The sequence below is a fragment of the Cyprinus carpio genome, chromosome A22 (assembly GCF_018340385.1).
Source record: "Cyprinus carpio isolate SPL01 chromosome A22, ASM1834038v1, whole genome shotgun sequence".
NCBI classification, from domain to species: Eukaryota; Metazoa; Chordata; class Actinopteri; order Cypriniformes; family Cyprinidae; genus Cyprinus; species Cyprinus carpio.
Window position 1 is genome coordinate 10,406,466 of NC_056593.1, and position 26,967 is coordinate 10,433,432.

The 26,967-nt window shown below is 34.1% G+C and overlaps 1 protein-coding gene across 1 annotated transcript in view; it reads right to left on the bottom strand.

Moving 5' to 3' along the window:
- The window catches only part of LOC109103299 (DNA-directed RNA polymerase, mitochondrial-like), a 44,548-nt gene extending 18,347 nt beyond the window's left edge, over positions 1-26,201 (bottom strand). Inside the window, exons 1-14 of the mRNA XM_042711854.1 lie at positions 25,998-26,201; positions 25,537-25,633; positions 23,316-24,145; positions 22,384-22,517; positions 19,465-19,651; positions 15,109-15,258; positions 13,213-13,380; positions 12,858-13,028; positions 12,537-12,776; positions 10,593-11,384; positions 9,124-9,246; positions 8,839-8,961; positions 5,395-5,574; positions 3,757-3,843 (exon numbers count right to left, since the gene is read on the bottom strand). Coding sequence (XP_042567788.1) covers positions 3,757-3,843; positions 5,395-5,574; positions 8,839-8,961; positions 9,124-9,246; positions 10,593-11,384; positions 12,537-12,776; positions 12,858-13,028; positions 13,213-13,380; positions 15,109-15,258; positions 19,465-19,651; positions 22,384-22,517; positions 23,316-24,145; positions 25,537-25,633; positions 25,998-26,057 — 3,342 coding nt within the window. The 5' untranslated portion in view covers positions 26,058-26,201. The remainder of the gene's footprint in view (positions 1-3,756; positions 3,844-5,394; positions 5,575-8,838; positions 8,962-9,123; positions 9,247-10,592; positions 11,385-12,536; positions 12,777-12,857; positions 13,029-13,212; positions 13,381-15,108; positions 15,259-19,464; positions 19,652-22,383; positions 22,518-23,315; positions 24,146-25,536; positions 25,634-25,997) is intronic.
- Positions 26,202-26,967: the final 766 nt, after the last annotated feature.

Sequence of the window (26,967 nt, forward strand, 5' to 3'; positions counted from 1 at the left end):
TAAAAAAAACCTGCTGATCGCAGCAACAGTGCTGGCTGCGCAACTTGGCTGCCACATTCGTAACGTCCCAAGTGCTCTCCCTGAAACGGTTTGTGTGAGATAAATTCCTCTGTTCATCTGAAAGTGGGCCGGGCTTGAAGCCACTCAACACACCATACACCAAAACAACAGCGCCCACACCCACATCACCACCTTCACCTTCTAACGGCAAATCAAATGATCAACTACCTGGGCACTACTGCCGCCACTCCTGAGGATCTGACCTATTTAGGAAGCTGCTTGTGTTTGTAGGCAAAGTGGGGGATATTTCACATTCACTCTGCCTGTCTGCTTGTCTCCCCAGAGGGGTGCAACAGGAGACAGTGAGTGGCTGGTCCTTGATCTACTGCACCGGGGACGTTCATTCCTTTTCTGTTTCCTGCAGCTGCATCATGGGAGAACTATATCCAGGGTTTCTACAGACATGAACAAGCTAAATTTAAGACTTTTTAAGACATTTTTAATACCACCTTATTTGAAATTTAAGACCTAAACCTGTAATGGAAATACACATTTTATTACATATATATGTAATACTTAATATGTTTAAATTAAAAAGAAATCAAAATATAATTTCTGTAATAAATTATATTTATTACTACGATTTACAGTGAACTTTTCATGTCAGCAGACAATTTCCATACAAAATATCTCTGCAAAATAACTGCATCACTGAGATTTTTTGTGGAGTAAACAATTTATTCTGAAAACAATATTTTTCATCAGTATTCTGTCAGCTTTTACATACTTAAATCTGCATATTTTTATTTACCTTTACAAAGGCCTATTTCTAACCTTTTTAGATGTATGCATCATCTTTCATGTCAAATTATTACAATTTATCAATAAATTCAATATACACTATAGGGCTCCAAGTCAGATTAAATAATTACACTGCAAATACAATAATTACAACTGCAATAATGTTATGAGATTAATATTTTAAATGCATTTATGAATATACAAATAAGAAAGTTGAGGGAAAAAATGCATATTTTCAACATACTTCTCAACTAAACTACCAGTAAGTGCAGGCGGTCGGGTAAGTCACTTAATGAGTGAGTCACTGAATCATTCGTTCAAACCTGATTGAGTGTGTTATCACGCTGGTATTCTTAAGGACTTTTGTGGCCAGCTGACTCTAAAGTTTTGATATGCTTCATATTCTGTTTGGTGTGGTCTGATAAAAATGAATCTTTCCAATAACGTTTTAAATAGATTTTTACCTTTATGTGCGTATTTAGCATTTTTCTATAAGTGGCATTATCTTTTGAGCATCAAAATCTTACATTTAATCAGTGACATTAGAATAATAATAAGACATTTGGGCTGTTATTAAGCAAATGAAATCAGTATCAACAAAATATTCATCTTTTTGCAATCCCGACATACAGTAAGCTGCACTTGAAGTGGCATTTAGAAGTATTTACACACTGTTTAATGCAAAACATGTATGCATTTAAACTGCATGCATAAATAATCTGTTATATTAAACAAAACGTTGAATACTGATATTTGAAATGATTTTAAAAAATGAAAAAGATAATTTAAATGTGAAATTAAAACCGCCAGCAGGTAGCATGTCAATGTTAATAAGTGAGTCACTGCGACTGAACCCCGAATCATTTAAACGGGTGATTCATTTAGGAACGAAACTCAAGTTGTTCAAAGACGCAAAAACAGCTTGGTGGCTTTGTTTGGAACTTTTTTTGTTGGCGAAGTAGGGGCAAAAAAAACAGGCGATATGGTTGTCTAAAACGGTAAGTCTCTTAATACAACTTCTAGTTTATTTGAACTGTCAATAACACCTTCCACATTGTATATGGTAATTTTTGGAGGGAGAAAAGGCATTCTTCCGTGTGAAATTGATTAACTATATTAAGTGGTAATAAATATACACATTTCTGCCCGTGTCTTGAATTTGTGATAATTCCGAATGTATTTGGTAAACTAGTACAATCATGCAGTGAAAGGAGGCACTGGAAATGCATGCGCTTCGCGCACTAGACCTCTCACGTAATGCGTGCAACTCTGTAGTCATGTTTTTTTTTTTTGCATCGTGAGAACATTGAGCAAAATAGCTCATTTGTCATGGTGTGTTACTTAAATATATTAGGTTATGAATAAAAACTAAACATTTTGAATTTTTACATCAGTTTGTTTCTTCTGAGTTTATGTGTGCTGTTCACGCTCATTTGTTCTGAAGTCTCTCACGAAGAGACAAACCCGACAAACAGAGTGAGCCTCAGCGCGAACTTGTATTCTGTATTCTGCTAGTAACTGCAATTCTCTCTGATGACGCAGGTAAACATACCGCGAGGAAAGAAAAAATCTCTTTTTTCTCGGTCTGTCCAATGATTTTAGGTCCATCAGATTTAAGATAATTTAGCGGTAATGTGACCAAAAATATCTATAAAACATTTAAGACCCATCGAATCCGAATTTAAGACTTTTTAAGACTTTTTAAGGCCTTATATTTGGAAAACGTTATTTAAGACATTTTAAGACTTTTTAAGGACCCGCGGACACCCTGTATATCTGGCAATTCACAAAAATACTCTTTTCATTCAAAAAAAAAAAAAAAAAAGGATAAAAGCACCAAGGTTTAAGTTTTGTTTAAAAAACACTGATAAACACTACTGTTCAAAAATTAGTAAGGGATATTTTTGAAAGAAGTTTCTTTTATGCTCACCAAAGCCGAATTTGTTTGATTAAAATATGTACAGACAGAAATATTATTACAATTTAAAATAGATGTTTTCTATTTTAATATATGTTGAAATGTAATTTATTCCTGTGTTGCAAAGCTGAATTTTTAGCATCATTACTCTAGTCACCAGTGTCACATGATACTTCAGAAATTATTCTAATATGCCTATTTGCTGCTCAAGAAACATCTTTTATCATTATCAATGTTAAAGGCAGTTGCACTACTTAATATTTTAGTTAAAATGTGATACACTTTTTTTCTAGGTTTTTATCTGAAATACAAATTATGCTTAAGACTTCACTCTAACTTCTGATCAATTTGAATTCTATAATTTAATACATTAACTTTAGTAGTAATAAAAATAACACTAAAATTAAACTACTTTTTTGTCATTGTCCTCTTGTGTTGTGGGCTTTTAGTTTGCAGTTTAGTTTTGTTCCTGTTTCCGGGTGTATCTTCTTTAGTAGTCATATTATCCCTATGTATATAAGCCCTTCAGATGGCTGGATGTTTGGTTGCTCAGTTCTCTGTTTTTTGTTTCCTGGTTTTCAAGTTTCTTGTATTTTTTAAATTAATAAAACACTGCAATTGGTTCCTGATCAGAGTTACCATTTGTTGCTAAACTAAAAACACCAGCCATAGTATAAAAACTAAACTAAATAGAAAAGGCAATTTTGTTAAATTTTTGGAAAAAAAAGGTCCACTGTCTACTGTTAATGGTGTAGTGATATATGAAGTGCAGCTTAGACAAAAGTCACTTTTAAACCAAGCAGCTTTTGTTGGTCAACATGACAAATTTGCATGAGCAACTTGAACCCGTTACACATTCTGCATGAGGAAATCTTTCACCCTCACACGAAATTCCAAATCGTGTGGATTCCTTGTGTGGAAATGACTGAAAATTCTGCCTGCGAAAATTTGCTGCACAACAGTAAATGTGCCCACCAAGTGAAAAAATATAATAGTCCTGATCATTAAAGTGTATAAGAGAAGGTGATATTACATACCTGAATTTCTCTTGTCCCAGTGAACATTTCCTTCAAGCTGCTGAAAACCTGCTTCACCAGGTAATGTGAAGCATCCCATATGTAGTCCTGTGGATTGAAAATAGCACATTGTTAGATAGTCACACAAGCACAATAGTGTGGATGCTTTATCCAAACCTAAAAAGGGCACATCAGAGCATAAATATAATATTTACATGCATTTGCATATGAATGTCAGGTACCAGTAACTGAAATGAAAAGATTAAAACAAATACACTCTTAAAGGGATACTCCACCCCAAAATGAAAATTTTGTCATTAATCACTTACCCCCATGTTGTTCCAAACCCGTAAAAGCTTCGTTCATCTTCGGAACACAATTTAACATATTTTGGAAGAAAACCGGGAGGCTTGTGACTGTCCCATATGCTGCCAAGTAAGTAACACTGTCAAGGTCTAGAAAAGTATGAAAAGCATCATCAGCTTCCGCTCTTCTGTGTCAGCCGCACCACAAGGATGCGCTGTTTTCTTTCAAATCACAGTGTAAATATACATAGAAAACGTATCCTTGTGGCGCGGCTGACACAGAAGATCGTAAGCTGTACGTACAGCTCATATTCTCCAAAATGGCGCTACGCTGATGTGGAGAGACACAGAGGAGACAAATTGTTGAATAAAGTCATTATTTTTGTTTTACTGGCGTAAAAAACGGATTCTTGTTGCTTCATAACATTACGGTTGAACCACTGATGGCAGATGGACTATTCTGACGATGTCTTTAATACTTTTCTGGACCTTGACTGTTTTACTTGACAGTTTCTTCCCAAATATGTTAAATTGTGTTCTGAAGATGAACGAAGCTTTTATGGGTTTGGGACGACATGGGGGTAAGTGATTAATGACAAAATTTTCATTTTGGGGTGGAGTATCCCTTTAAAAATAAAGTTTCAAAAGTGGGTTTTCACCATAGAAGAACCATTTTGGTTCCTCAAAAAACTTTTCAGAGAACAGTTCTTTAAAGAACCTTTTGTAGAATGGCAATAAATTTGTCTTCAAAGACACGAAAAAAGGCCTGAGATTTGGGCAAGGAAACACAACAAAATATGTTTATGTTCAACAATCCAAAGTTTAGTTTTAGCGAGCAGAACGTGGAGATGAGATCCCTTGACTCAATAGTTGATAATGTCTCTTTCATTCTCCACAGCTTGGGAGATACGAGAAGAGCGTCACCTGTTTCTATGGTTGCCCATAGAGGGCCGCACTTGGGGAAATCAAGACTGACACAAATTGGGAGGAAAGTAAATCCTTAAAGTTCACCTCATCTGTGATGTAAAGCAAGATTATCAAGCTTATCTTCACCTTTATGTCAGGCTGAAGAAAAGGTTACAATAAATGATGGCAATAACAGAGAGAAAAGAGGATGTTGTATGGCTAAAGCACCTGAGATATGGCTGCCAGAACCAGATTGAGGCTCTTTTTTTTCCAACAAAAAAGTGCCTATAATCAATCTGGGAGAATTTCTGCTGCAGACTCTTGGCTGGAAAATTCAAACATCATGTAGGACAAGGTTTGTTTCACACGGAAACTCTTGAGTCATTTTTCATCCCATAGTTTGTTACTCCATCTATGATAATTTTAACCAAAGTGCAACGAGCCTCACCTTAGGGAAATCATCGATTTCCTTCAGTCGCTTTTCGATTTGCAGACGGCCCCCGTAGCGCGTGACGCCATAGACCACAGTCATCACCGTCTGCTTCACCACTTTCCTGCTGATGAAGCCCTCCAGCACCTGCGCGATCTTCAATCCCTTCTCTGCATCCCGAGCCCTAAACTCTTCCACCTATGAGACATGGGACAGCGCACCTATCTTAGAATCCATCACAATTGACAATTTGTTGAGGTTGTTCAACAAATGACTAATCATGTAGTTTGAAGTGTTATATTTTTGTATGCATTTTTTATTTACATTTACAGTTTGAAGTGTATTTATTTTTTATTCAGGCTACACATTTATATATATATATATATATATATAGCGACTTATATATATATATACATTTATAATATATAAATATTTTAAACACTATACAGTAAAACATAATAATATATTTTAAATATATATATATATATATATATATATATATATATATATATATATATATATATATTATATATATAAACATATATATAAATGTACTATATATATATAATATATATAAATTATATTATTAAAACAATTATATTTATTTTATTTTATATATTTGCAATGCATAATATAAATGTTTTATTATTATTAATATTATAAATGCATGAATTATATTTATAATAAAATAATGTAGTGTTTTTATTGTTATATTTATATATATAAATAAAATAAACAATATTAATTAATATGAATTTTTTATATTAACAACAATATTAACAAAAATTTAATAATATTTTGTATTAATATTAGATTTATAGTACAATATAACAAACTGGTAATGATATTTAAATAAATATAACATTCATATATTATTAAAATGTTATTTTTTTAATTTAGATTATAAATATAATAACAACTTAAAAGTAATAATAAATAAAAAAATATAACAAACTTGCACATTTTGCTGTTTATAGGAAATGAAAAAAAAAATCATCTTTACTTTTTTTATTTTAATTTTTTTATTTAAACAATTTTATTTTTATTATTTAACAAATAAATATCCCCTTAGGTACAGAGACCCCTGGCTGGGAATCCGTGTTCTATAACTTATTTTAAAGGCCCTTGAGGGAGAATTCAGAAATAAAACTATCGATAACAGAAATACCACAATTGTCCCTCACTTAAACTATAAATAGCTTATTCTGCATGGAGGGAGGAGCAGGTTCATTAATCGTACATGAGGTGTGAAAGGTGTTGACGGTCTTACTGGGGCTCTTTAGAGCTTACCCTATGAAACAGAAGGAATAATGAGGCTGTTTAAGGTCGGGACACACCAAGCCGACTTCAAAGAACTAGCGGCGACGAAATCTGACGGTGTTGTCGCCTTGGGTCGGACCAAAAAGCTGCACTGGAACACACCACACAGGCTAAAGCCGACGGCAAACAAACACATGCGTTCTGCGCATGCGTAAGAGGAATGAGCTGTTCATATCAGCAGCTATTAATAGTATATATTCGTCATTCAAAAGGAGAAACCGAAACAAAGATATATGAGATAAATGCAGATATACGAATTGTAAACAAAGCAGTGCTTGATTATCATTTTGAATATCAGTAACGTTGATAACTTTAATCATTTAAGCAGCTCATGTTTTTATGAAAACATTCGCATATTAGAATGATTGGGAAAGATCACGTAACATTTAAACAGCCTTCTGTCTGTACCGCCTTCATTCACATGCTTGTTTTCATCACTTTTGCTTTAATTCTCGTCACTGACTCCTTCACTGAACTGAACATCCAATCAGAGCTCTCACTCTCGCTGACAGCCCAGGCGCAGATTCAACATGATGCTGATGTGAGCCTGACGAGAGCCGACGAGTGGAACACACCAAACAAACTAGCCCGACCATCGCTCGCCGTCGGCCCGACGATGGCAAACGGCCGATTGTCGGCTTGGTGTGTCCCGGGCTTTAGGCCAAACTGTGACTCAGCAGAGCTCATTGAGATGTCTGCTATGTACCCTTCAGCAATGGTTAGTGCAACCTGATGATTCTGGTGAGAACGATAACAGTTTTTAGAGATTATACTGTGTTCCTAAAATATAGCCAAGTCAATAGGTACGTCAATATATCTCAGATATTGTTCTCTAAAAATATACAGTCTTCCCATTACTGTAATACAACTGGACCTTTGAGACCATGAGTTGTGTAGATGCAGCAATTTAAGATGAACATTCAGCTTTGAGGGAAAATAATAATAAAAAAGGATTAAAAAAGGCCTCTGACACAGTTGACTCATTTGGCTTCAAAATAAAAATAAATCAAAATTAATAGAAATTTAAAAAAAATGGTAGAGGCTGATTGTGGGTGTGCTCTAGTGCAGTGAGTCACAATCAGGAAAGATTTTGATCCAATTTTTTATTTTTATTTTTTACCTATAAAATAATTTTTAATTAGAAAAAATATAAATAATAATAATAAATATATAACAGTATTCTAAACAATGTATGTATGTATGTATGTGATTATATATATATATATATATATGTATATATATATATATATATATATATATATATATATATATATGTATATATATATATATATATATATATATATATGTTATAATTAAATTACAATACATTTAAATAATAAAAAATAATTTTATTAGAAATATTATTATACTTTGTATAATATATACACACACAAAATGAAATAAAATAATATAAATACTGCCAATTATATAATCTAATTTTATTAGAAATATTATTATACTATTTTATACTATTATATATTATATTATATCTATAATACAAAATGTGTAATAACATTATAGTTAATACACACACACATATATTATATTATATATATATATATATATATATATATATATATATATATATATATATGTACACACGTTTGTATTTAAACCTAATTTTAAAAGTAATATAACATTTTCTAATTAACCACAATAATGTTCACTATAATATTAATTTAATTCAGAGCATTTCTAAAGGAAATTATAATTTTTATATTATTAAATGAAATAAATTAATTATACTTATTTGAATTATATTATCTTATTGTTATAACATTTAATAGTTACAGCAAGAATAATGATATTAATAATTTAAACACACACATACAAGCACAAATCAATGATATGATTTCAAATTAATCTGAGAGGAAGCTACTTGGTAAGTCTGTTTTTCACCCTATTACTTTGAGTTTAAAAGTGAATTACTGAAATAATGTGCATTATATTAAGATTAATGAAAACAGTAAATGATATTACCCAGTATAATATGACTTAAAATAAAACACATTTATATTTTGGTGCTGATGAAGGGGTGTCTGTAACTTATTGTTGGAACTCTGTACAAGAAAAGATTGAGATCCGCAGCTCAAGAGGGGAGTAAGACGCACTGCCGCCCTCTGGTGCCGCAGCGTGACTGACCTGCTGAGCTACACCACTGTAGACATCTTGAGGCAGTTCACAGGGCATGAGGTTTACCGAAGTAGCACCAATCATATCCCGGCCGAGGGCAGCATAGTGCTGGAGGCCGTTGCATGAACCGTCCTACGAGAGAGAGACAGAGAGGATGCATATTTATTGGTTTAAAGTAGCTTTAAAGTCTACAACTTATCCCTAAACAGCGGTTAGGTTTATAAGTAACTTGTATTTGAACAACAAAGTTGGCTGTTCTTAATATATTACAACTGTAAAGTAAAGATTCAGTACCTGATGTACTGGGAAATAAGAGATGAATTTGGTGTGGTCGGGTGAGCGTGAGGCATTTGCTATCTCCATACAACAAGCCAGTGCCTGCCACGGCTCATCTGCATTCATCCACCATTTGCGACCCTGCAAAATAGAGCTGTGACTCTTTAGGGAACAAGGAATGTGACAATCATTTCAATAAAACACAAAAATATGGCTCAGTCATAGCTCACATCCTGCAGTGTGATGTGTTCGGATCTGAATGTACTGAATACATAGAAGGTCTACATGCAGAGCAAACTGAGGTCTGCAATAATAAAGCCTGAAAATTTTAAGAGCGAACCTGAAGATAAAAATTAGAGGATTGAAACAAATCCTGTACTATAAGTATCATGTTTAATAGCATATTATGATTGTATTATAATAATATATCTAATGTTGAATGATATAATACATATATTCTGTACTGTATATTTTCTGTAATTGTATATGTTTCGTTACAATATATATATATATATTAAATGCATAAACTATATACTGTAGGATTATGACCCAAAAATGAGTCTCAGGTCTGTTTTGATACCATGGACACTGGGAATGCAGATTAAAACTAAATATAATTGTGTATAGTCAGGAAATTAAACAAGCTTATGCAGTTTGTGGTAATATTAATAAACTTAAAATTTATTATTATTATTATTATTATTACTATTTTTTTTTTTTTACTTTGTTATTTTCTTTTGTATGATATGCATTTTGGGGCTATGATAATTTTATTTAATAATTCAACTAAAAACTATTACTATTGTTGTTGTTAATAACAGTACATTTAATACATTATTATTACTATTAATAATAATAATAATAATAATAATAATAATAATAATAATAATATATCAAATTAAATATAAAATTAAAACATTCATTTTTTTATTATTGTTGTTAATACTAGGAACAATAACAACAACAACAATAATAATAGTTTTTATTATTAATAACAGTAAATTAAATAATTTTATTATAAACATTTGAACCCCCTTTAATAAAATACTGAAATTGAAAATTTAATCATATCAAAATTACTAATTAAAATTATTAGTATTTTTATTTAATTATTCCAATATTAATAATAATAATAATAATAATAATTATTATTATTATTGCTGTTATTATTATTATTATTATTATTATTATTATTACGTACATGCCCTAATACTCTGGTCAGAAAACAAAACTCACATTTAACCTTTAACATGACCACTTTTTAAACCTCAAATAATGTTTATTAATAATAATTATTTTACATTTTATATTTAATACTTTTCCATTTAAAATTTGTATTCAAATTATAATACATTTATATGATAATTATAACTAGTATTATTTATCTCTATCAGTTCCACTCATTGCATCACTAGTTGTACGTAAGTTCATCCAGCTGTGCAACTCCTAGTACATAAGTAAGGTAAAGGGGCTATTAACTTGCTTACGTAAAGAGGATGGTCTGCCGAGTCTAGGATGTCCTCCATGATACTCTCAGCATACTCCAGTCTTCCAACTAGTGAGCTACGCTTCTTCAACCCCGTGAGGTTCACCAGGTGGATCTTCAACCAGTCGAGGCCTTTGGGCCCGAGAGGCCGTCCCTCGGCGAACAGCAGCAATCCCCTGGTCACGTCACTACCAAGGTGGTTAAAATAAGGCTGCCGGGGGTACGTACGCCCTCTGAAGTCCATATTGTGTGGAAACCAAAAGATCTTGTCCCTCATGTGGTTTGCAATGGACAACTTATACAGTGCATCCATTCGGAGGCTGTGCATCTCCGACACCTTCTTCTTGGCTTTGAGTCCCTCCCGTTTCATGTAGGCCTTCTCGGCCTGAGTGTAAGACGGGTCGTGAGGGTTGAAGCGAGGAACCTCGGGTGCTTCGGAGAGAGGTGGAGGGATGCAGAGCTTGTCGCTGCCTTTGTCATTGAAGATTGAGATGATGATGTCCAACAAGGGCTTGTTGATCTTCCAGGGACAGTTGCCCACCTGATTGAGGGAGTCCAGCACGGCATGAAGATCCTCATCTTGGCTCTTTTCCAGAAGAAGTTGGTGTTGGATGGCTCCATCGGTGGAGCGCATCAGCTTGGTTGGCGTCAACAAGTAAGTGCCACTCTTTGGGGATGTCCAGGGAACAGGAGGACACAGCATGGGCATGACGTAAGAGTCGAATGTGAGTTTAGTTTCCATCGCAACCCTCTGGATTTGTGTCACAATAGGATGTGGTTTGATGAAGCCAATCTGATGTGGATTCCAAAAAGGAGAACAAATGAAAATCAAGACTTTCCTTAAAGGCATGTCACAAAAAGGACGTTTAACATGGACAATTAAATCCTTAATTGCTGTGACAGGTCTACATTAATAAGCATCTCTAGTCGCTAGCTCCCAGCAGGCCTGTAACCCACCTCAAATAAACCAGTGCTACTGGTAAAATGTTTATGGTGCACAACAGATGTCTTTGAGAGCCGGATAAACAATTTCTAATCAAAGAGAAAGAGAATGCACATGTACCCAAATAAATGCCTACAAAATAGTCCCAGAAACACAATGGGTGCGAACGCTGAATCATGAAAATGATCATTTTACTATAAGGTTCAGTTGACATGATCTGTTATTTGCTCATAAATCGAACTACACTGGTCTTGCTGTATGTTTTTCATTCACTTAAAAGAATCAAATCACAAGAATCATTTGTTTCATGAATCCGACTAAACTACACTAAATTCACAAAAACGATCCAGTTCACAAGACAGAAAACTGGATTTGTCAGGTTATTTCACTAGTCTAAACCTCAAGAAGGATGGAGATCATCTTGCTACAAGGTGGCATTTTAAATGTCTCAAAAAGGAATGTGAATCCACTTGACAGCATCCATGCCACAAGAATAATCCACAGACACGCTAAACTGAGAGCTCTTCCCTGCTGCACGGGCCATCTGCAAGCTCAGCGGAGGAACTGGAGTTAAGCTTTTGGTCTTTGAAGCCCATAAAGCATGCCGAGAGCCAGGGCAGCAGCATTGGGAATGAGATTTCGAGGACAAAAGGGAAATTCTCACAATCTTTTTGGGCTCTTCCTCCCCCTTTTTGCAATCCCTCGGCGGTTAATCAAACGGGCAATTAAGAGGACAGTAAAAAAGAGATTCGTTTCGCCACAATCCGTCTTCCTCTGCTGGCCTGTGATCACTCGCACAGGAAAAATTTTTCTATAATTCATGAAAACATGCGTGTCTGTGAGAGGATTTAGATGGAGAATGGACGGTTTATGACACAAATTTTAATGGACAGTCATTTGACTGTCTAGCCATGACTCTTCAGTACGGAAGCAAAATCACTTCAGGGATGTGCAGTATTTTAACTAGTATGACTTTGAGTCCAGCTGGTCTCGACCTCTTACCTTATGATTGCTGCGGAATGTGTACATGTGGTAAAGGATGGGGATGAGCTTCTTCTCTTGAGCAGGATTGAGGATGTTGCTCCAAATTTTGAGCTCACGAACCATCAGGTCAACCAGGAAGCTGCCCAGCTGCACCATCAGAACCAGCGGCCAAGGGGTGTCGTCACTTAAAAGAGAGGGACCGCTGCACCTCTCCATCTCAAGACTCGCCCAATACTCCCGCAGCAGCATGCCATTGGTCTATGATGAATCAGGAGGCGATAAAATGTAAATTTGGAAAGCAAACTGAAGGTGTCAGATCTGGTCAACCAAAGCTTGTACCTCAGTGTCGTTCGCCAGGAGCTCAGCATACGAGTTGTAGATACTCCCAAGCTTCTCAATCATCTGACTGTGGCTCTTCTGCCGGATGGAGTACAAATTGTAGACTCGGTTTCCCATCTCCTCCGCCATGGTAAGCAAAGATTCACCACTGGGTGATAGCTTGTCTAAACTCTACAAAAAATGTGCAGAGAAATATCACTTTAAAGGCACACCAATTACAGTACGTCTTTTCCTACTCGGAAAAGAAACTAAAAGAATCTGAACACGTTAAAATATGACCATGTTTTTTGGCTCTAGTGGCCAAGAAATTATCATTTTTATCTGACTCATTGGAAATTCGGCTTAAAGTTGGTACCTGAAGCATGATGTTCACATAATCCTGATCATCCAGGATACACAGGTATGGGTACATGCAGGTACTCCAGGACTTCTGGCTGTTGCTGGATAATATCCGTTTCTTTTCCTTCAGTGCATGGAGGAGAGCTTTCTCCCAGTGTTTGCGCTGTGTTGCTAGTAATTCTCTCTATAAAAATATAAAAGTTGTATTTTTTTTTCTTTTAATTCAGTATGTGCAACAATATTAATGAACAAATGAAAATTGAAATGTTGGCAATAAAGACAATAAATTTACTTCAACAAAGAGATTAAATTTACTTACCAATATCACAATGTAAACCAAAAATTTTACTTTCTATATATATATATATATATATATATATATATATATATATATATATATATATATATATATATATACTTCAAATACATATGTTTTTGTAAATAATTTATAAATTTAAAACATGATTTAACTGCAGGGGGGTCACGAGATGCTAACAATGAATTAAATCATAAAAATGTAAAATGAAAATAAATAATTTTAAAATGAAAACAATAAAAAAAACTTATGCTATTAATATTATTATTATTATCTTTTTAAATATTTTTTATTTGTTTAACTGCATGCTATTTGAGCACTAGGCGATCAAATGAACATGCAAACGGTTGTTATAATATTGAAATATTAACTTCAAAGTAAATATTTTAGAAGTTTAGCTGACAAAAAAGTTTGGGAATCCCTGATATAATACACTACTTTTCCCCATTACAGTAACATACTGAGAATTTGGGGAGAGGATGTGCTTAATTGTCATGAAAATAAAGTGTCTTAATGCTCCTAAAATAGGCTTCATTATCATTTCATTACAGGCTTCAAATTACAAATTATATATTTTTTTTCTTTGGATTTTAGGGTGAAATGTGACATTTCTGGACAGTTTTCATGAGATTCACTCAGCTACCATTTGTGGCCTTTACATTACATCATATTCTCCTCTCAAGGAGCCTGTGGCTTTAAAAAATAAAATCTCATTTAAATGTAAATGTGAATTTTATGCACAACACAAATCGGGTTCGGTGGGCAGTCAGTGCTGCCCGGCCAAAACTGGGTCATTTCTTTATCAGGATGCTTTTCTGTTTCCCTGCAGACTGGGGGAGCAGGCGGGTGACACATATAAGTTATGCTGACCCTGCGATGGAAAGATGACTCTCTCACAGGGCTGGTGGGGATACATTACAATGCATTTCTATTCCATTAAACCCTAGCGCAAATGTTGCGGGACCACAGGGGACCTTTCTCGTGAGGGAACACAGACAGTGGAGCAAATGCCAGTTTAAAAGCAGCTGGATTGTGGGAATAGGGCTACTTTCAATGCATGAGCTGGAAACTTTCAAAAATGTCTGCGTTTAGCAAATGGATCATAGCTTAGGTGCAAATCTGGATCCTAAAAAAATACAACGTGTTAACTATTGAAAGGAAAATTGTCCACATGTGTGTATGTGATTTTGAAAGGCCTCTTTATGATAGTTTCCTATGTTTGAGGATTCCCACTGTGCTTGTTTCAGAGAAACCAGTCATAGCAATATTAACTCTGGCCCACAAACGGACATAAATAATTTGGTGTAAAGGAAAGTGGGGTAAGCTGTGCCACATTATTTTTTTTTTATTTTTTTTTTTTACTTATGCTGCCTTCTAGGCCAAGAGTAATTAAAACTAATATTCAAAACTAATATTCCTTATAAAAAGCTGTGTTCAACTTACTCCATGTTAAGAGAAAATTTGATCATTGAGGAAAAGGAGAAAACAATCTACATTCCATTCAAATTTCCATCCCATATTATGCAGCATATTGTTACATTTAACATAAACACTCATGATATTTCAAATGAAATCAGACAGGTTGTGGTTTCGTACCATTTTGGCCATGTTTTCGGTGACAGGCTTTAAGGTCTCCACTGAGTCAATAGTGATGGTGGTGGCCTTCTCCATAGCCAGCTGAAGACTAAACCGGTCCCGCAGTTCTTTCAGGCTGAAGTCCAGTTTAGGATACGTGGAACCTTCCCTCTGAAACACACAAGATGGGAATCAAGTCAGTAAAATAAATGCAAATCAAATGCACTTTACTGCTTAGTTATTTAAAAAGAGAAATGCAACTTCAAATATCACATCAGATATGGTTCTATTAACTTTTACTTTATTATTTTGTTTTTATTAGTAACAATTTTATTAGTATAACCTATGCTGAATTTCTAATGTTATTTTTTAACATTTTTAAATGAATTGTGCTAAATTAAGATGTCAAACTGACAGTCCTACTATTATCATCAACACTGACTGCAGAACATTATGACATTTGCTTTTCTATTTTTAAACTTATTAGTAACAACTTTATTAGTATAATTTAATGCTGACTTTCCAATGCAAAATTGTAATTATTTTTTTTAAGCAATTTTTTATTAATTGTACTAAATTCATGTTTTAAACTGACAGCCTTAGAATTAACATACTAAGTAACTGATTGCATCATATTATAACATCTACTTTGCTGACTGTATTTATTAGTGACAATCTTATTAGTATTTGTTTGTTTTATTTGCCAAAAATTTAAAGATAATACAAAAACGTCCAAAAAGACTAATTCATACGCATTGCAAAACTGTCAAGGATAAAATAAACAAATTCCATTGTGGTCCTCTGTATTTTAAAAATAGACAAACAAATCATAAATGAAGTGCAATCAACATCAAGTTCAGAAATCACCACAAATACTTCAAAAAAATCAATGATGAAACAACCATTTTTTTTAACTTTCCTTATAAAAATATAATCAACTTGTGTCTCTTTAATATACCCAGGTCATTTATTCCAAGCAACAGAGCTAGTATATAAAAATTTCACTCATAATTATCCTTACTTTCAAAAGTAACATTTTAATTACTTTTTTACCACTTTTTAAAATTAATTGCAATATATTAATGTGTTAAACCAACAATCTTATTATTAACTAACTGCATAGTATTATAACATCCTGGCACAACCAGTGCGTTTGTGTTGTTATGTGTGTACAAAATCATAACAGAGCTCAAGATGATGCGCTAAATAATGAGTGCTGAGGATCTCTCATTGCCAGAGGCTCTAAGTTTAATATTACTGGCTCCTTATAACTGGATATGAAGGCTGAGAGGGTTTAAATCTCATTAGGATAAACATTAAAAAACTATCCTTCATTTGACTGCCAATTATGGACACTATTTACTTCAATCTTTCACAGGCTGCACAATTTGTTATGAGGCCCGATCGAAAGAATCCATTGAACTTTATGGTGCAATTAAATAACCAAACATCATTATGCTTAAGTGCACTTATATTTAAAAGAACCAAGCAAACTAGCTAACTAAAATAATCATGCGAATGTCAAATGTCGAATGTATTTATTCTGTCTTTTAACTTCCAGGTACAGCCAATTAAAATCTAATGAGGTTGAACAGTCCAACTCTTTCAGGTCTGGCCGGCTGCCAAATGTGTGGCTGCATAAAATACGAACTGTAAATACGGCATATATTATAGCAACAGCTTGCTAAGTGGTGCAGAGATCATGTTAATGTGGGCTGTGCGTTGACATGTGTAGTCATTTATTATTCGAGGGGAGGCGTTGCCGTCCTGCACAGACACCTGGGAATTATCACCAAACACATCATGGAAGGGCTGGGACAGAACAGGTCAGCCGGAGCGTTAATACTCACAAGGAGAGAGCGACTGCTAAATCTGTCCTCAATAGAGATCACATGGACACTGGCCAAAGCAAGCACAAAGGTTGTGGAGGGATAAATCATGCCCACGGTGATGATTACTACAGCCCGGCCAGGCAGAACACAAGATGCAGTGTTGTGTATGGCTCAGCCGAGGCCCTTTTTCCAAGGAGAAGCACATGTGGTGACCTCTGTGTTAGGGATGTGTCGTTCCAGTCTTCAATGCTTTAGTGAGGTTGTGCGAATAAAGGATGCATTGGGAGGCAAGAAATTTATGGCAATGCAACTGTATGAGGAGGCAACATCTCAAACTATCTAAACCTGGTGCACACAACATGATTTAAATTTGATCTAAATTTACATTTCACGAATCGTAAAAAGGGGTAAATGGGAAGAATTTGTGGTATTTGAACACTTGTGCTCACTGACGGCTAATTAATTGCCTTGATGAAACATTAATTGTGACTTTTGACAGTGACCATTTTTTTCCTTTCAAGGTGAAACTTTGTGAACATTTGCTTTCTATGAGCTAATCTGATCATGATCATGAATAATGATCACTGGTCGACACTGTCAATCATTACCGTAGTACTATGACAAATATTTTACAACCTGGATTAAGACTGTTTATCTTAAAACAAAACATTAAAATATTCTAAACCATTATAAAATAAATAAAAAAACCCCCCACAAAACTAAAAAAAAGAAAATATGCAAACAGCATATTTGAACATGTATTTAGCTACGTTAAAAGTGTCAATAATTACTATAGTACTGTTATGAATATTGTACAGTCTGGCATAAGATCAGAGTTTTGTTATGGCTTTTATAAGGACAACAATAATAAATGATAAAGGAATAAAATAAAAATAAAAAAATAAATTAAAAAACAAGCAAACAAAACACAATAAAACAAAGCATAAAAAGCAAAACAAAGCAATTCACAAAAAGCAAAGCAAAACACAACAACGCAGGGCACAACACAACAAAGCAAAGCACATTTTAACAGAAAGCAAAGAAAAACAACAACAAAAACACCACACAAGTAAACTTCTGCCATCAATATATACTATATACTAGTATGGTTATGCATAATGTACAGTCTGGCATAAGATCACAGTTTTGTTTTGGCTTTTATCAGGACAACAATCATAAATGATAAAGGAATAACAACAAAAATAAATAAAAAACAAACCAACAAAACACAATAAAACACAGCACAAGAAAGCAAAACAAAGCAAATCACAGAAAAGCAAAGTAAAACACATGGCACAACACAACAAAGCAAAGCAAATTCTAACAAAACAAAGCAAAAACAAAACAAAACGAAAAACAAACATCACACAACAAAACTTCTCCCATCAACATATTTTAAATACAAGTTTAGCCTTATATAAGAATTTCTTTACTGATTAGTGCTAAGAGTTGCAGCATTTCATCTCAGTCCTTCACATGACCCAGTTCTTCTGTACTTTCCAGGAAAGTTTCCATTCAAGGTGTTAGGCAGCGGGGTGTGGGTTACAAATGGGCTCATGTGCACCTGCGGTAATGAATCAGATGGGGAAAAAGGGGGATGGCGGGGAATTGGTTGTGGGGCAGACTGGCCCAATAAAACCCCCCAGTGTGCCCAAAAATAGAGCGGGCACCTCTGTATGAAGGAATTATATAGCAGATGACAGCTGACATGGTAGTGAAACTCGTAATTTTGACACACAAGACAAGTACAGGCAGGTCTTTTAATGCTGACAGAGAAGACAGGTATATAGTTCTATGAAAAGCACCACCTGTTTTATAATACCAGCCTCCACTCCTACTCCATTTTAGCAGTGCAATTAACCTGTTTTACAACCAATTCACTAAGGTGGTTTAACACAAATGGTCATATCTATATATGAAAAACCCTAAGTGATGAAAAAGGACAACAAAGTCTTTAATGAGTAGTAAAATATGTACAGTCTAGGGTGTTGTAACACCATAAACACTGTATAGCTCCAGTAAAAATTCACAAAACAAAAATAAAACAACAGAAATGACAGAATTGAATAAAAAAACTGAATGAATAAAAATGAAGTGCATTTTATAAATAGAATGTAATAAAGTAAATGATTATAAAAATAATAAATATGATAAAAATGTGGCTATATATATATATATATATATATATATATATATATATATATATATATATAAAACTACCTTTCAAAAGTATGTTGATGTTTCAAAAAAATGTTTCTTGATCACCAAATCAGCAAATTAGAATAATTTCTGAAAGTATCATGTGACACAGAAGAGTGAAAATCACAGCAATAAATTACATTTTTAAAAATATTTAAATGCTAAATATGTTATATTGCAATAATATTTCACAATATTAATGTTTTTACCATATTTTGGCCAAATAAATGCAGCCGTGGTGAGCATAAGAGACTTTTTCAAAAGCATTAAAAAATAAAAATCTTACTTATCCCAAGCTTCTGTACAGTAATGTAATGTCAAGTAATTTAATGTAATGTAATGGTACCTCAGCATAAAACTGTTCCACCAATGGCAGGGAGCAGACAGGTTGATCTCTGGATACATTGGGTTGGTATTCGGGTTGCACCAATTGGACGGCCCTCAGAACCATTTCTCTTTCATCCTTTTTAAACACACACTGTCTGAACACATCATCCACGGACAGGCCGTCCATTTCCATCTGCTGCAAACACCTGTGTGGACCAGAAGAGATATGAATATATTTCACAATAACATCTATTTGAAGCTGAAGTAGTTCATTTTAACACATTAACTTTCAAAAAACAAATAAAAAAATCCAAACAATTATGGGAAAACCCCCAGGTGAAGCCATTACTTTTTAAAAGATTAATTTGATAATCCAAAGGTGGATGGGAAAGCCCTTATGAAGAGAAAACTTCAATGATCGCAGCACCTGGACTCATGGCACTGAGACTGGGAGGGTGTTGGAGTGGAATATCAAATATTTGCATTGACACGGACTGCTTTCGAACAGAACGTTCTGCTCCCCCCTGTAGTGGGTGTCAGATAGGCCACTGCCATATGTCCAAGAGTTACAGGGCTGTGTTTATTCGAACTGAAAAAGTGTGAATAAAGTCAGAGCCCCACGCAGCTGGACTGCTCACTGTTAATGTAGAGCTATGTTCCTATCATGGACAGAATACAAATTAAAGCACTCTGGAAGAGAGAATGAGAGTCTGTGCCAGAGAGAATAAGAAAGGAATAGTTGACGACAGACTACCAAAATAATTGATAAAAAAAAAATAATAATAAATTATTCACCCAAAAATGAAAATTTGCTGAACATTTACCCACTTTCAGGCCATCCAAGATGTAGATCAGTTTGTTTCTTGATTAAAACAGATTTGGAGAAATTTATCATTACGTCACTTACTCACCAATGGATCCTCTGCAGTGAATGGGTGCCGTCAGAATAAGAGTCCAAACAGCTGTTAAAAACATCACAATAATCCACATCACTCCAGTCCATCAATTAATGACTTGAAGTGAAAAGCTGCATGTTTGCAGGAAACAAATCCATCTTTAAAGTGCTTTAACTTCAAATTGTTGCTTCTGGCCAAAATACAAGTCCATAATCCATAATAATGCTTCCTTCCTGTGGAAAAAGTCCCTGTTGTCCTCTCACATCAAAATCCACCAAAATATATGTCTAGAACTGTTTGGGACTGTTTTCATTGCAAATGGTGCTTGATCTGTGCATATTTTTCCCCTGACTCAAATGAGACGACAACTTCACTGGAGGAAGTGTTATTATAGATTATGGACTTGTATTTTGGCTGGAATTGAATGGTTTGAAGTTAAAGACATCTTAATGATGCATTTATTTCTTACAAACACAGCATTTTGCTTCACAAGATGTTAATTGATGGACAGGAGTGGTGTGTGGATTACTTGTGGAATTTTTTGGTTTTTATCAGTTGTCACGATTCACTATTGAACGAGTCCGAAATTTTGGACACATTACATGAGTAAAATGCCTCACGCATACAGTATATCTTTTTATGCAGGGACCTTGTGAGGTCAAGATGTCAAAATTTCCAGGTTTAAATCTATTCATTCCACACTGACAGTCAATCAAAACGACAATGTGAACGGCTGGTCCTCAAGATTGTGACTTGAAACCAAATGTGCAAAGAGGATGGCAAGCTTGGATTGCAGCGAAAGATGCAACAACGGTGCCGCATGAGAGCTGAAGGACAAATTGAAACTGATGGGTAAAAAATAGACTCCTCTGGGATTTGTAGAAAGAAGATTTCCACTGCACAACTGTTTGCCATCAGCTTACAGTGATCGATCACCCAACAAACTGCCACAAGTCACCCTGCACCTGTCCCTCTGTGCTGTCACTAGGTGGCACCATATTTGCCTCAGCAGTCACCTTTAGAACTTATCAAATGCAAAGACTTTGTATTAGGCTTCACAGATGCACAAAAGCCTAATACATTCAGTCAGATCACTTAAAACAATTAAAGGGCACAACTGTCTGCTGAATTTAAAACCAACGTGAATCGGATCGTTTTTAACATGTTGAGCAGATGCTTCCATATAGTTTACACAAAAAGTATAAAAGTGAGGCATAAAAAAATAACAACGCCAAAACAACAGGTTTTTTTTTTTTTTTTTTTTTTGATCTGGCCTCATTCCGCCAAGAAGCTGCCAATTTAAATGCAAGTGAGGAGGTATTCATCTGCTAAATTCTTCTGCCCGGAGATGAGCGGCACACAAAACAAATAGATGACCAGAGAGAAAATGACGCTCCACTGAGTTAATGCTCTTTAGATGAATGACCACAATTTGAATTTCTATTTTTGGATACGGTCAAGGCAGGCTCAGAATAATCCTATGGCGCTATAGATGAATGGATTGGCTCATGGACGATGTATTCATTAATAAAAAAAAAAGGATATATATGAGCGTCATTTGAATTTGCATGTTTATCAATTTAATTTGGATTCTTATAGGGAATCTAAATAGATTGCAGGAGTGTTTGTTACACAGTAATTATTGCTCACTGCAACACTGACATCTAGAGACACAGTCTGGAATGTCAATCCATTAAACAAAGCGACACTCATATTGTTTATTAATATTTTAACACTCTAAAACTGAATGATCATGTCATCATTGTACATTTCTAGCTGTTCTAAAAACCTTTCCGGGTATATGTATATATACTTTTTTCTTTCTTTTTTTTTCTTCTTTTTGATCTTGGAACAAAAAAATGACCATATCATGTCTTTGTGAGATTCGTGATACTGATAGTATTCATGTGACAAGGTAAACCTCTTCCAAATCAAAATGCATTGCAAACTACTGATGCACCATCTGTTGGGGTCACCTACAGTATATACTGTATATATAGTTGTGATTGGAATACACCAAAGTACACAAAGGAAGTGGTTACCTTTTAATGATCCATGTTTTACACTCAGGCATGCGACCCATGCACTCCAGAACAGCACTGTAAGACGTGACGTTGGGTTTCAGACCTGCTTCTTCAATCAGAATGAACAAGCGACGAATGTGATTGATGGAACCCTGCACAGCATGGTTAAAAATAAACATAAATACATATTAAAAAAATAAAAAAAATATATTAAAAATTCAAAAATCATGTAAAAAATAACACACACAAATACACATATATATATAAATATTTTTTTAAATAGCATGTAAGAATGAAGATACAGAACCAAGCAAAATACTAAAATATGTATAAAATAAAATACTTTTAAAATTAATAAAATAAAAAATAAATCTTTAAAAATGTAAGACAAAAAAGGGATAAGAACAAGCAAAATACTGAAAGATAATAAGCAAAACTTTTATATACATACATCACATAATTCAGAAACAATCACTTTTTTGAAATCACTTTTCGCAAAAATATTAAGCAGCACAACTGTTTTCAAGATTGAAAACAAGAAGAAACGTCTCTTGAGCACCAAATATCAGAATGATTCTGAAGGATCATGTGACATTGAAGAATGAAGTAATGGCTGCTGAAAATTTTGCATTGCCATTTCAGAAATAAATTAGATTTTAATATTATATATATATATATATATATATATATATATATATATAATAAAAGCTATTTAAATTTCCAATATATCTGTTAATTTTAAAATATTTCATTCACTTACATAACTATTATATTTTTTATCAAAAAAGTGTAAAAAGAGAGATGCTTCTTCATTATAATGTTGTATGCACTGACATATGCATTTGTTTACTATATTTTAATTTATTTCATTTTGTTGCTTGACAATTATTTTTTTTTTTTTATAAAATAAAGTTGATATAATTTAAAAAGAGAGTAGCGAACGTTCTTACTATTTTGGCCCACATCCTCATTATGATGTTGTAGGCGCTGATAGACAAGTGCATTCGTTTGGATAACTGACGGTGATGAGAAAGTAGGCAGCTCTGAGCTCGAGCTACATCGTCAATGAAAACACACGCCTCCAAGTAACAACGAATTCTGAGCTGAGGATCTCCATAGCGGTTTCCTTCCTTATCCTCCAGAAGCTTTTCAGAAGCACTCAAGCTCTGCTGGTCCACTACATTGTCTACATTAAGCTCCTCAGATTCTTTAATTGCCAGTTTCTCTTGTGTAGACATCACAGAAACGCAGCCATCTTCACTGTTGGAGATCTTTTGCACTCCTGGAAACCTGGCGACTACACTCTCTGAGACTCTTGAAACCTTCTGTTTAGACTTTTTTTGCACAGCATAGACTTTGGAGGACATTGTGGTAGATGCAGTGGCTTTGGAGTCTTCTACTTTAGTGTTTGTCTCACTTCTTTTGCCTGTTGTGATGGTCTTTGTAGATGTAGCAGGAAGCATTGAACTACTTTTGCTGCTTTTACCAACAACTGGCTTGTCGTGCATTCTATGTAAAGTTTGTTTTTTGGGATTAATCCACTTTTCACGCTGGAGTTTCTCCATCCAGCGATTTGCGTGAGTTTTGGAAGTCATGACACCTTCAGTTACAACTTTTTTGGCAGATGGCCCACTTTTAAGCATTTCTCCCAGCAAGTTCTTTTGACTATTCCCAGGTGACGTTTTCTTTTTTTTCTGCTGCACTTTGATGATTTGCACCTTTGAATGTTTGACGTCTACAATGGAGTCAGACTGCAGCTGTTGGATTCTGGCCTCCAGAACTGTAAAAATAGTTGTATGAGAAAACTGCAATGCATTTGACAGTATTACGCATCTATAAAAAAAGAAAACTTTATTGCAAATATTGTAACTGTTAACATCTATTAATGTATATCAAGTTAAATAATTTCATGTTTAAATTTGACATGTATCTCAACTGCTTGATTGTTGCATCATATTGTAAACTAATATGACCCATTAATATATTTAAAGTTGGATATACAAGTACATTCAGCTTTACTCACATACACACACCACATTCACGTAAAGCAATATAAGCATCAAAGATAAAAAGGGGTTTTCAAGCATCAAAACAATAAAAGTATAATACAATTTTAAAATTTGTTCTTTAAACATTAGAATGTGTCCTGTTTATTTATTTATTTATTTTTTCTGAGCAAAAATGTATGACTATTATACATTTTACCATGATTTACAAAATAAATAAATAGAGAGAGAGAGAGAGAAATTTATATTCAGTGTAACAATAGTTCATATACAAAATATATATATATATTGTCAGGCATATTTTAAAATAAGAATCATTAGATGACATTAAATAAATTAAAAATAAATTAATTCATTGTAATTTTAAATATTTACCAATCTTTGCCACTATCCTTCAAACAACTAGGTTTTATCTATTTGTCAGCAATACATTTTTAATTATTTAAAATATATATAAAATATAGTAAACATAACCATATCTGTTTCGCTGAATGATGATGGAACATTATTTCACCCATATTTTGACATTTTATTTTCACAAAAGCTATCTGAACCTTTAAACTAAACACTTTACTTGCATTTAATATGCTTTCTATGCATATAAAATCACTTGAGAATTTAATTTGATAGAGACACCAATAGAGACACCAAAATGTGACGTCTTGTCTTTGACTCTTTACAGCAAATCTTGGCTATATGATTATTAGTATCAGTGCAAAATATAAGCTTTTTTTTTTTCACACAACTCTATATATAAAATTGGATATATACAGTAACTTTATCTGCATACATCTGTAAACTCACATAATATTTATGTACTATATAGCAAATCTTAATTGCTGGATTGTTTATATCATTGTAAAATATAAACTATTCTATTATCCAGCTCTAATCTGCTAAATGCGACCACAGGACATGAAGATATTAAGATACTATAAACATTAAGATTGTGATTTTCTGTAAATCTGCTTTGAAAAATTCTGTATTCTTAAGAGTGCTACATAAATAAAACCGACATAGCTTGAAATTAAAATCGAAATAAATCTAACCCAACCTAAAAACACACAGCCAATTTGTCCTTAAAAATGCTATCAAATTCAGTTGTTCTCATATAACATCAATGATATGCATTAGATATATAATCATAAGGGGAAAAATATCATACCATCCAACAACTGAGACTGTTCCCAGAATCTTCTTCCCATCTTCCTTTTTAGGGATGGCTGAATAGCGTCTTTGGTAAATTGTAGCCCATGTTTTGTCTGAGAAATGACAGATAAAACGATGACATAAAAAGTTTACCAACTCTACTGTTTGTGTTTGCTCCTGGAGAGACAAAACACCCAGTACAACAAAGAATCCATACAGACATAATAGATCTAGATTAGACGTACATCAAAGAAAGTCGAATTGTTTGAACTGTCAAAGCCTCCTTGACATTGTGACATGATTATGAATGATCAGTCATCAATGTAAACAAGTCAGCGCTTGACTTTATAAACGTAATATACCTGATATAAAACAAATGACAGTAAAGTAAAAAGTAAAAAAAGTAAAAAGACAGACTTAATGTGATTAGAAGGACAAGACAGATGACAGCATGAAAATAAAACTGTTTATCATTACCTTGTATTTGTCTCTCAACGTTACTCCGTAATCTGAGACACAGGCGGCAATGATCGCCATTCAGAAATCTCCAAACACTTCTGTCAACCGCAAAACCCCGAGCTAACCCCGCTGAATAGGCACACAGTCTCAAAAGTGACATGTTATTGATAGTTTTGAGACACCGCATTATCCCGTGCAGAACGCTGCCATTTTATTCAGACCTGACTAGTTCATAAACGATACAATGAGCCCAGACCTCAGAGAGCGACGAGTAGATCGACCAAATTTCATCTTGAGGTTGGTAGGATGAAAGACCTGCTGCTAGTACTGTACATCTCATATTTTATTGATATGTTGTCACGTATTTCATGTAAACTTTAGGAAATGTTCTTAGCGCAAGGGGAAAACAGGGGACTAGTTTACTTTACTTTTAACATCAGCTACTAAAAACTTGTTATAGGGTATCAAAACTGTAAATTGTCTTAATCTTAAATTGACTTGTTGGATCTCTTTGTTTTACTTAAATATAATTATGTTTAATATATTAAAAAGATTTAGCATTTTTCTAGTGGAGAAGGCTCTGTTTGACAACTTTTGTTTACATATATAAACATTTAAAATACAAAAATGAAGAGATTAATTTGATTTAAATTGTAAGATATTAAACTATTTATTTGATATCAAATGATATGTGATTTCAAAAATGCCTGTATTGGTTGGAAACTGTACAGTAGATGGCGAACTTTGCCAAGTTACATCACGCAATCCAGTTCAACAGGGGTCTCCAAACTCGCTCCTAGAGGGCCGGTCTCCTGCAGATTTTAGCTTCAACTTGCCTCAACACACCTGCTTGAAAGTTTCTAGTATGCCTAGTAAGACCTGAATTAGTTGGTTCAGGTGTGTTTAATTAGGGTTGGATCTAAACTCTGCAGGACACCGGCCCTCCAGAACCAAGTTTGGAGACCCCTGCAGTACAAGGTCCAATGCA